Raw genomic sequence first — 12,646 nt, 5'->3', positions numbered from 1 at the left:
ACAAGCCAAGGTCCTCAAGTGTCCCAATTGATTTTCTATTGTATTTGGGCACCTGGGTCTGTATTCAGTGCTTAATTCAAGCCGGCGGTTGCTGGTGGGGTCCACTGGCACTTATTTTTGGGGACTGGCACTTATTTTTCCTGATCTGACTTTCCCCAAGAGCAAGAGAGGAATAACACACAGAACGAAAAGATTGATGAAAAAAAAGAAAGACGGAAAAACCACTGCAAAAGAGGAAAGCAAGACATAAAGGGACAGGGAGTGTTGGGTAGTATATTAACCCCTTCCATGCTGATGACGGCCCCCGTCCGTCATGCATCCCGGTGGGCGTGTGCTGATGACGGCTGGGGGCCGTCATGAACCCGCCCACTCATTAAAACGGCCGCACAGGCGCAGAATCGCGGCCGCGCCCAAGGGGTTAAAGAGGCATGAGGTGGTTTTCAGGCTATGCATCCATGGCATTCCACATGCCAACTTTAATTGCACCAGCTGTGGGCTTCTGAACAGAGCTTTGGCACTGACACACATTTTTTTATACATTAAGCACTGTCCCTGTTACACAGTGCATACTGTTCTTGTTTGCACCACAGAGCACCATTAAGCAGGTGCACCTGGTGCAAGCACAGACAGTGTGCCCTATTTCAACGAATGAACTACCCTAATGCAGGGATGTATGACGTTTCAACGCATGCTTTTACCACGCATGCCTTTACAACACAGGTTTTACAACGCAAGTCGTTACAACGACTTGCGTTGGGGGGCGCTGGATAGTGAATAGTTTAATTTACTATTCCAACTCCAGTCCCCGTGGATAGTAGGGAAGGTGTTGGATAGTAAATTAAACTATTCCCTATCCTAGAGCGCGCCCAGCACAATGCGTTGTAATAACTTGCGTTGTAAAAGTTGCGTCGTAATGGTAGTGCGTGGTAAAAGTTGCGTTGTAAAGGATGTTCCCCCTAATGCAGTCATGAACGCATCACTTCAGTTTAAAGACTTTATTGGGGTGTGTTGCAAACAAAATCAAGCAATGCAAAGCCTTTGTGTATGCGCATGCTGTAAAAGTAATTCACACGCATTCATAATTAATTGTAATGTTGCACCTGCAAATCAAAAGTAAATACTTTCACAATAGTGTGTTTCTTTTTTACTTTGATTTGCCGTGCAACATTACTTTTAATTCTGAGTGCATGTGATTTAATTGCAAAACATACTCTTAAATGAAGGCTTTTAATCGCTTGAATTTCTTTGTAAATGCATGCCAAAATAAGCTCTTTCTATTGTACTGATGAAAGCGCTATTTAAGTGTATATTTTGGGCGCAATCACAATTAGAAACATTTCACCAGCAAAACAGAGTACAAACAAATGCAATGATTTGCCAGTGCAACATTACTTTTAATTCTGATATACTTTCAAAATACTCGCTTAAGAAAAGGCTTTCCACCGGTTTCAGGTTTCAGACGTGCACTCACCACATAAAGACTCTATGAAATACACAGAAGTGCGAGTTTATATTTACATCTCCCCTTGACATATATTATTTTATCACGCCTGTGCGCTTGATTTTCAATTGTCACATCCAGCAAATGAAAGGCTGACCATCGCATAGAAACAACAGTAACTATGTTATATTTACAAAACATACATTTCCTTTTTGTACCTTTTATTAATCTCTTCTATGTGATCGAAAAAGAAATATACAGTGGAACAAACATACTCAGTAGGAACATATATATTGTTCCAAGCATGCAAGGGGAACATAATAACAAAACAAATTGCTTACATTATGCCAACTAATGTAAATAAATAACATTGTTATTACATTATGCCATTTGTAAGCAGAGAACTGCTGTAGAGATGTCTCTTCTCGTTGTTGATGCGTGTCTGCTGCGCTGCTTTCAGTGCTCTGACCCCCGGAGGGGCGAGGGCACATTACATGCTCCGCTGGTGACGCTGCAAGTAGGGCAGGCCTCACCTGGCACCAATTGTGCATGATTGCGCTGATGTGGTATTAGTATTGACAACGCCTATTGACATTAACATTGGCAATGCCTATAGCTCTCGGATTGCCAAGGCCGATTGGCTTTGCCAATGCTTGTTTAATGTAGCTATTCTGATGAATCTTTCAAGTATGAGTCTAAGGTGCCATTTACACCATCACTAAATCTGTTCTTTCTTTGTATGTTATTGTCTTTGACTTGAAGACTGTGGTTCCAAGCCTTACCAGATTCCCAAGATAACCTTCCCCTGGGGCTCCAAATGTCGTTTTATTCCACTAAGTTTATATTTGTTCACCTCTGGAAGCTATGCTGTTGTCACATAACTTTGATAATTTAGGAAACGTTTGGGAAGAAAAAGTCAGATACTGTTCCTGTAAATACCTCAAACATGTTTGTGTTGGACTCTGCTTCTTTATGTAAGGAGGTGAGCAGTGTGGTGTTTAACCTCTGTGGTGTGTTACTAATTTCAGATTCAAGGTCCTGTGCCATGGCGAACTGCCAGTACGGATGCGAAGAGGTCAAGGGTGAGGTCAGATGTCTGTGCCCATCCCCTGGTCTTCAGCTGGGGCCAGATGGAAGAACTTGTGTAGGTATGTGAAGCTTTCACTGCATGTCGTCGGTATGGAGATGTGCTGTAAGGTCTGTTGGGTGAACGTGGATGAGAGAAAGCTGTCAAGCAAGATCGTGAGCTTAGACAGATTCATTTTTAGGTCTCGGACCTAAAGGCTGCGCTTGCGCAGTCTGGGGTCGGAGAATTAATGTTCTTTAGTAGCGCTTTGCAACCCGCCTCCCTGCCCTGTCTCTCCTCCATTGGCTGACTTCCTAAACGGAGGCCAGCCATTGGAGGAGAGATGCATCACTCCGATTTAGCCCCGTCTTTTTCAGATTTGGGGGCGTAAGTTTTGCTGTTCTTTAGACAGTGACGTTGTCTGTCACTCAAAACAGCAAAACCACGCCCCCGAATCAGAAAAATACGGAAGCTGGCGGGCGCCATTTTTTCACGTCTACGGTGAGGTGAGGATCGATCGTCTTATGCCGCAGGACCCTGCCGCCGCCTCTTCTACCCAGTCCCCCACCCTCCTGTCCCCTGGGCGCCCGGAGATCACTGCTGCCGCCGGCTCCGTTTGAAGGTAAAGACTTCGAGATCTGCTGTCTCCATACTTGCTCGCATTTTTGAGATCTGCTGTCTCCATACTTGCTCGCATTTTTGGCGAAGCCTATCCTCACTGTAAGTAGCTACGCCCTAGGCAGTCACGCCGCACCTCTTTGAAAAGGTTTTGAACGTACGCCAAGCTCTGTGTACACTCATCGCATGTGCTCTAAAAAATGGACACTGTCCTATCTCTCCCTCGGTTAGCTTCAGTCTTCTTTCGCTGTTTCTCTTTACATTTGATTCTCTTATTTACTCTCTTTAATTCAGCCTCTCACTCTTCATTTTTATATGCATCTCTCACTCACTCTGATTTCATCGCGCTCCCTTACTCACTCATGCATGCTCCCGCTCACTGTCTGGACCACTCCGTTTCCTTTTCGCTTCCGCCCACTTTCTCCATCTTCCATTCTTTCCGTCTGTCTATTTTGACCCCCCTCTTGTTCCCCCCTCCCTCTTGTTCCCCCCTTACTCCTTCCCTCCTCTTGCTTTCCCTCGCCTCCCCATTTTCTAGTTCTATCCTTTCCCCTCCCCCGCATTGCAGAGGCACCGACTGGCCAGCGGAAGCCGTAGCCTTCCTTCCATTTCTCTGTAGCCGTCACTTCGTCCAGCCATTGGAACGCCTCCCCGCCCCCTCGCGCCCCTCCCGTGCGCTGCGTGTGCCGCTGCAGGCCGGTGGAAGCCCGGCTATCCTTGCCTGTCGATGCCAGTGACACCCACACAGAGCCATCCTGGCTGCTGCCGCAGAGCAGGGAGGAAGCCCTGCTCCTGACAGATTCCTCTTCAAAGGAGACGGACTCCCTTCCCCACAAACAAACGATTCAGAGCCCAAGGTGTGGGCGGCGGTGGAGGGGAAATCTCAGTGGATTCCCTGCCTGTCGGGCACTGTCGAAAAAAATGGCTTTCCGGCTGGCAGTGTGCAGAGGGTCTGACAGAGGGGCCTCATTTTAACCTCTGTAAACATCAGGTGTGTGTGGCACGGTGTGTTTGCCACACACCAGAGTCAGAGATCACTGCTGCCGCCGGCTCCGTTTGAAGGTAAAGACTTCGAGATCTGCTGTTTCCATACTTGCTCGCATTTTTGGCGAAGCCTAGCCCCTCTACCTCACACCCTCACAACTTCACTCTCTCTCTCTAACTCACTACATCACTCACTCTCTATCTCACTACCTCACTCTTTCTATCTCACTAACTCACTTTCACTCTCTTTCACAACCTCTCTCTCTATCTCACTACATCACAACATCACTCTATGATTATATCTCACTACCTCACAACATCCCTCTCCCTCACTACCTCACTCTTTCACTACCTCACTCTCTCTATCTCACTACTTCACTCTCTATCTACCTCACTCTCTCTCTCACTACCTCACTCTCTCTCTATTTCAAAACCTCACTCTCTCTCTCTGCCAATGCAATAGGAATCACATATGCAAAAAAAAACTAATGCCAATAGAAATAACAATGCCATTTATTTAGGGATACAAAAAATAAAAATAAATAACGAGCAATACCAGTAGCTCTACCAATAATATTGCCGAGACCATTGCATTGTAAATGCTTGTTAAGTCTAGTGGTTAAGAGCCATTTTATTATGGACAATGGCGCATTGTGTCAGCATCAAAGGGGGTACACATATCATAATGGACGGAACCATTTCAACAGTAGGTGACTTCACATGCTGAAATGAAAGTAGAAGAAATTCCTCTTGGGAGCTATTACTAGTTCTGTATGATTTGCACACATTAAAATACATAGCAGTTACTTATTTATTAATTTTTACCATGATTTTGACAACATTCTCTTTTTTTTTACAAATTTCAAAGGGCAGCATCTTAAAATAAGTTTTTAAAAAAAGATTTAAGAAATGGAAAAAAACAATGACTAGCAATTTGGAGATGGTAAATCAATATCTACATGTTCCACTTGCAACAGTTAAAGAGCGCACAACCAAGGAATGCTCAATGCTTCTTGCAGGGCGATCAATATGGCAAAACCACAGTCTTATACAGATATGAGAAGTCTGACTGAAATCCGCTCCAAAACAAATGGCATAGCACAAATCAGTGTGCTGCAACTCACGCTGAAATATGTTTGATTTGGTGGGATTTCCATTAAGCTTTTTTGGTCTTTCTGGCTAAGGGGATTAGTTTTGGATCCAAGAAAATTGATTTAGCAAACCTGAGTTCTAATCTTAAAAATCATGATTTAAATGTTTGCGTGGATAGTATACAAATTACCCTTATTCAGCTGTACAACATTCAATCAGTAAAATGCACATTAGTAGCTCACTAATAGGTAAAGATGGTCCGCTGAAATAGGAATAATTTCCAGGTCTCTAGCACATTGAGGTAAATTTGGCACTCTATACACACGTAGTTAAAGGTGGATAAAAATGAATATTTTATTCTCTGAGAAAAATACCGACTTTATCACACCATCACACATTTGTGCCTACTACTATTCAAGCGTATGTATTTTTGTTTATGAAGCAACATGAACGTTTTAGTGGGGAGCGGGTCGGAGACCTGCTGCAAAGGAAGGCAGGGTAATAATTTGAAATGTTTTCTTGTGTACTACATCTGTCTCTGCCCACTGGAATTTGTCACAGGCAACACATCGAAATATGCAACAGTTGGCAGGTCTGTTTTTTCTATGACCTAATCCCCCCCCCCCTCCCGTTTTTTACAAAAGAAAGATGCAGTGCCCTCTAAATGGAAATGGGATGATGTTAGAGAGGTACAGGACCTCAATCAGGGGAGGGTAGCAATTTAAAAACTGTCAAACAGTGGAACTAACTATTCAGGCTACGAGGCGTCAATGTCTCTTACGAAGAAATGTGTGCAAGGGTCATTCTCGCAATAGAAAAACATGTACAAACCACCAATAGAAAATGAGGCTAAGTTAACACGAGAACTAAAATGTAAGCTAAATGTAAGCTGCATAACACTGTTTGCCCTCTGGTATTAGCCCAGGAAAAGTACAATTGCAAACATCTTTAGTATGTCTATATAGATTGATACCCACATATCTGATAGATGCTGTGAATCACAATAGACCCATATTCTTAACCCGTTGCGTGCTCCCGTCGGCAGTTGGCCGACGCGAGTACTACCTCTGGGGAGCTGCGCACGACCCACAGCCGACGTAGCCCCGCCCACTCAGTGGAACAGGTTAAAGTGGGAGGGGCAGTATTGATCATCAACACTAAGACCCAGGTCTGTAGATTTTAAATAATTGCTCTTAAATCCTGGCACTCTCTTGAACTTGCCCCATTCAGAACAAAAGTGTAAGTAGAGATGTATCTGGGTTAGTAAAGGAACAAAGAATATAATAAGCAAGGAGGACTAGTTTGCAATGATCAGAACCATTATTCCAAGGATACTATTGTTGATGTTGATCATTTGAGAGATAGATCAATGGGCTGAAGATTCATCGCTGCAAATAAGTGGCGATTAGCAGGACACAAGTTTGAATCCCTCCAAGGTTTACTCGCCCATCCATTCTCCAGAAGGTCGCTAAATGGCACACCTTGGCTAGGTAACAGTAACATCTCTTATTTTCAGCTCCTTAAAGTGGCAGAAGTGCGGTATGAGGGACTATAAAAAACAAGTTATTATTCTTTGTACGAGAGGCTGTAAAGAGAGGGCAAATAGAAGTAAAGAGGCTGAGAAACCCTGTATTGTGCCCCATGACAATAACATTGGTAACATTGGTCATCTTGTTATCAGTCTTAATTTTTTGGCGAACTAAACTGGCTGTCCTATTGGCTTTAGCAGTGGTACTCCGACTCATTGTGTAAAGCACCTTAAACAAGTAACTGCACTCTATGTGATCAACCCCTTTCTTGGTGTTGAGAAAGAGGAGGATACCTGGGTATAGATGGCATACAAAGTGCACTCACCCCAATCACCCTTTCTCCACCCCTCTCAATAGAGACACCTGAGTCATGTTTGGTTTTTCACAGTGTGTACATTTTTATTAACTTACAGACCAGGCCAATTACTCCATTGGCCTCTTTTATTTATTGTAAACTCTTTAAAATACTTGTTTATCAACATCACAGTATTCAAATACTCACACATATATATACATAATCATTCTATTTACAGCCCGTTCTCCAAGGGGCCTTTGCTTGACCTTCGGGCTGTGCCAGCAGGCCACAACCAAGATAGCCTGCTCTCCTTAAGTTAACCGCCCTCCGGTCAACAGAGCCGCAGGTAAATAATCTGCCACCACTTGTGGCAACCAACGGCTTCCAGGGTAGGGCTAGAGAATCCAGGGCCACCAGCAGGTCAGCCCCAAATCTCCCGCCAGCCCGGAGCCCATGATGATTTTTAAGACCTGTTCTGGGGTAAAAATTGGCACTGACCAAAGGAGTCCCTGTGATACCTCTTGTCCAGGACCCCGCCTAAACTGAAGCCCTTATTCAGGGATGGGAGGGTGGGTGACTCCTTACGCGACGTCCGACTCCGGGAGGTAACGTGGACAAAAGAGGGGGCGTATTCCGAGTCGCTGGCTTTTCAAGCCTCGCGCTCTTAGACTGCTTCCGGGTCGCTCAGACCCTACCCTGACGCACTTCCTGTTTCTCTACCGATATCCCTTTCCGGGTCGCGCGACCCGGAAGGGACCCCTACACTGTGCGGCCCTTTGGCTGCCACTAACGGCGCCACGCCCCCTATGTGGGGTGGCGCCCGGCATAGATGGCATACAAAGTGCACTCACCCCAATCCCCCTTTCTCCACCCCTCTCAATAGAGACACCTGAGTCATGTTTGGTTTTTCACAGTGTGTACATTTTTAATAACTTACAGTTCAGGCCAATTACTCTATTGGCCTCTTTTATTTATTGTAAACTCTTTAAAATTCTTGTTTATCAACATCACAGTATTCAAATACTCACACATATATACATAATCATTCTATTTACAGCCCGTTCTCCAAGGGGCCTTTGCTTGACCTTCGGGCTGTGCCAGCAGGCCACATCCAAGATAGCCTGCTCTCCTTAAGTTAACCGCCCTCGGGTCAACAGAGCCGCAGGTAAATAATCTGCCACCACTTGTGGCAACCAACGGCTTCCAGGGTAGGGCTAGAGAATCCAGGGCCACCAGCAGGTCAGCCCCAAATCTCCCGCCAGCCCGGAGCCCATGATGATTTTTAAGACCTGTTCTGGGGTAAAAATTGGCACTGACCAAAGGAGTCCCTGTGATACCTCTTGTCCAGGACCCCGCCACAGGGCGAGGCGCTTACTAGCGGACTCGACCTCCCCCCCTGCTCTCCAGAACTTCCGCAATGGCCCCTAGCACGGTTTGTATGAAAAGCTCAGAACCTGTCTCCGACAGGTGCACTCCGTCCACAGCGTATAATTCCGATCTTGACGTTTGTATTAACTTGTGCCTTATGGTACGTATGCTTGATGTCTTAAGGATGTCCGCCACTGACTGATTCAACCTTTTCACTGACTTATTCACCGCCTTTGGCGGCGCGCCCCGTGCCCATACCTGCCTTGGAATTACTTCGGACCATAGCAAGATCGCTTTCGGCAACATATTCCTGATTGCTGCTAAAACAGTGAACAATAACTCTTTTACGCCCCTCCTTCCCGCCGGGATCATGTCATTGCCTCCAGAATGTAGCACTAATAGGTCGGGGATGGGCATGCCTCTGCTCATGGCCGCCCGCAAATCATTCGGGGAGTCGGCTAAATGTTGTCCACCTATCCCCACCCAATGATGGTCAAATCCTTGTGCCTCCCGCACTTTTCCCTCGTGCAATTTCGTGAAGACCAGGCCCGCCCTGCGAATAAAAGAGTGGCCGCACCAGCATATTTGGAGTCTTTGAGACGTGGTACCTGGGGCAAATTTGAGAGGGAAAACAGTCAACACTACCTGAGTACGATAGGGGAGGCACGCTTTGACACTCAAACTAATTGCGGGCGAGCGTAATGCTCATAACACGCTGACTTCCAACGACCTAATCTCTTAATAGTTTCTTCTGGGAGCCCCAGGCCTGCCGCTGTAGTTGCTGCCCCGATACGGAATGAATGGGATGTGAAATCTGTTGAGTCCACTCCCAGTCTTGTCAATGCCAGCTTGCACACCCTTGTGAACTGAAATCTGGTGAGTGGTAAACCGTCTCTATGCAACAGAACTCTGTTGTCGCCACCTTGTGGCCTGTTTTGCAAAAATTCCCTTGTTAATCTCACCGGACAGTATGTCACCCCGTCTACCATGCCTAATTGCAACCATATACCTTTACCCAATGGGTCTGTCTTTGATCTCCGGACCCTGACTCCAGGACGTCCCCTGCTACAATCAAGTCTTCACACCGTATGCCCCCTTCCCTATCCGCCTTAGAGGCAGGGAGCAAATCAGAGATCCTGAGAGCCCCACAAAAAGCAAGAACGTACGCTACTCAAAATAACTGAGTTTCGTATGGGGAGAAGCAAATCTTGGGCAGAGTCTCCAGGATATTTACCAGCCTGCTCACGTCTATGGGTCTTCTTGAATCCTTCGCCCCCGGGGTTAGACGTTCCCATCCTTTCACAGCTCTCCTCACTCTCTGATCCTTTGTTGGGTCTGCCACCCCCCCTAAACCAGCATAGAATGCCATTGCTGACAGTTGTCTTTTCATCATCGCTACTGATTTCCCGCTAGCCCTCTGATGCACTATAAAGCCCAAGACGCTCAAGGGTGAAAATGACTCAACTAAACCCGCCCCTTTCAAGGAGTCTTGGTATAACTGCCACAACCTCTCATACATACTCCTGGTCTTGGGGGCCAGGGATGCTGTTATCAACTCAGGGGCTGCGGGGCACCAAGTTTCCATAGCCCCGCCGGGAAGTTCGTCATCTCTCTGTCTGCTTGCGGCCAGTGTGTGCGGAATTCTGCCAACTTAAAACGGGACAAGGCGTCAGCGGCTTGATTGTCTATCCCAGGAACATGCCTAGCAGTAAAATATACATTGCGACACAGACATTGCAACACTAGTTCTTTCAACAGGCGCAGCACCCAAGTGCAAGTTCCAATTAGTAGGGTGAAATCAGATTGGACTTCTTCTAACCTAGCTTCTAAGATTTTTGTAAAACGTTTACCATGACACCACCGGAAACTTTCAATGAGCAAACACACAGTTGAATTGTCCCAGTTCCATTCCCCAATCGCCTACCAATGTAAGAGATGACAATCCAAGAATTTAAAAACCCAATTGAATTTTTTTTTTAAATACCCAAAAGGGGACTGGTTTGTGGATTGATCAGTGTTTTGACTGGACACATGCTTAGAAGGAGTGTACACTTTTCACAAATGTTCTGCTTCCTACTGCTGCCGGACCGATGATTTACAGAAAAGATAAATGGACATGAACAACAGTGGGATATTACAGATTGCACCGGGATTTACCTCCCAATGTGTACGTGAAAATTGGGGTACAACAGGCATCAACAGGGTACCACACGTGCTAACACATCTTACAAGCCGTTTTACATGAAAAATTATAAGCAGACGTTTTCTGGTGGCAGTGGTCCTTTTCTACATGAGGCAATATTTACTGTATTGTGGATGTAAAAAAAGGTTTACCTACATAATAATTTTACAGCTAAATATCCAAAGAGCCCAAATGGCAATCTGTACTAAAATCAGGTTTCTGCACAGATTTCCATGTGCGCCAGCCCCTAAATGAAGCGCGTAAACTCAGGGAATCAGGCTTAAAGTTTTTTTTTTTTTAAATAGTTACACAAAATAGATCCCAGAATACTCTAGAGATCCAACGAAGGGTAAAAAATTTAAACAATATGCACGGTGTCGAAGCCTGGTTTTATATCAATACCAACCTCATGAAACATGTGCCAGTTGCATAATACGTTGTCATTTGAGGGTTTGAATCTTATGTTGCTGTTTCGTTAATGATTGTTTAGAGAGCAGGACGTTATTTGAACAAGATTCAAAGGCTTACCATGTAGCGTGTAATTTTAAATATAAGACATCTTTTCTTGTTACAGATATTGATGAGTGTTCTGGCAGTAAAGCCCTTTGCCCCTTCAACCGGAGATGTGTGAATACATTTGGAAGTTTCTACTGCAAATGCCAGATTGGTTTTGAACTAAAATATGTCAATGGAAGATACGACTGTTTAGGTAAGAACGATGCTGCGATTGCCAGTGGTTAGACTATTTGCAAGCTTTCCTCTCATCACTTTTCGTGTGTTTGATCTGATGTTCTAAGTAGCAAAGGGTGTGCCCAGAATGGGTCCAGTGCTCATTGTGCCACTGGAACCAAGCTTCACCCGACTGAAGAGGCCAGCTAGACCCACATTGGTTTAGGGTTGCTTATGTTCTGAGTCAGGGAGGGCCTGGTGTGGTAGCGCGGGCTGGACTATTTTTATTAGAGAAGGATCAAGGCTGATTTGCATATGGCTGGGTCTAACCTGAGGTGACTTATTGAGCAAAAGAATGATGGTTTGCACTGCTACCCTGAGCGATTACCATTCCTCTCATCACATTTTGTATGCATATTGTATTGCTCTAAACACCTGTCTCTTGGCGGCAGGGATGAATCTAGTGAGTGGAAAAAAATGTGGCAAATTCGATTGGCTGATGCATGGGATTAGATCTGATAAACAGGTGCAAATACAGTTTGCACTATATCATTTACAGGAATTGGCCGCCGCTGTTAGACATGCACAGAAGTCTAATGATAGACCTAGCACCATTTGGTGTGGGTTTCTCTATCTTTTTACTTCTGATTCCTGTATCTGGCCCACATTCCCTCACGGTTGGACTGAACTTGTTGATTTGTCCTGGTCAAGCGCGACCCGATAGCCCCAGTCGAAGCTACAGTTTCCTAAGAAAGAGAACTTTACTTCATTTTGAAAACTTCATTACTTGATTTGTGTATGTTGGATTTTTGTAATTTTGGTCTTGTTTACTCAGATACATATTGGCTATTTTTCTGAACTGATGTGAAGTACTTTTGTGGTGTTTTCAATGGGTAACTGTGTGTGTGTGTGTGTACAAATACTTCACACATTGCCTCTCAGGATAAGCCTGACTGCTCCTGCAAAGCTACCAAGGGGGTGAGCATGGGTTATTCTTAGTGTGTACCTTACTTACCTTAACTAGAGCGAGGGTCCCTTCTTTGACAGAGTTCAAACCACTGCCAACTAGAGACCCCGTTTCTAACATCTAAGTACACAATGAGACGTTCTCTTGATTTGACTGAGCGTGCTAAACATTTTAACACTTTGTTTTTGATGATGCCAGTTATACAGTAATTAACAAGTTAGAAACTTTTATGTATAGAGTCTTATGTAAGACTCCGGATATAAACTGTATGTCTCAGGGACATGGTATATGGAACAGACTGAAAGACTTGGAAAATTAGAATATTTGCCAAAATACAGTGACTGGACCACTGGAATATAAATATAACTGAATGGAAAAACGTGCGAAGAGTCTCATTTATGATTCCTCGTACCACTAATTTAAGACATGGGGACA

General features: G+C 44.9%; 1 protein-coding gene across 1 annotated transcript in view; it reads left to right on the top strand.

Moving 5' to 3' along the window:
- The window catches only part of EGFL6 (EGF like domain multiple 6), a 580,012-nt gene that overhangs the window by 300,948 nt on the left and 266,418 nt on the right, over window positions 1-12,646 (top strand). The window contains exons 5-6 of the mRNA XM_078657865.1: window positions 2,470-2,589; window positions 11,150-11,284. Coding sequence (XP_078513991.1) covers window positions 2,470-2,589; window positions 11,150-11,284 — 255 coding nt within the window. The remainder of the gene's footprint in view (window positions 1-2,469; window positions 2,590-11,149; window positions 11,285-12,646) is intronic.

This window comes from Lissotriton helveticus, chromosome 8, assembly GCF_964261635.1.
Source record: "Lissotriton helveticus chromosome 8, aLisHel1.1, whole genome shotgun sequence".
NCBI lineage: Eukaryota > Metazoa > Chordata > Amphibia > Caudata > Salamandridae > Lissotriton > Lissotriton helveticus.
This window is presented reverse-complemented; position numbering and strand designations above follow the sequence as displayed.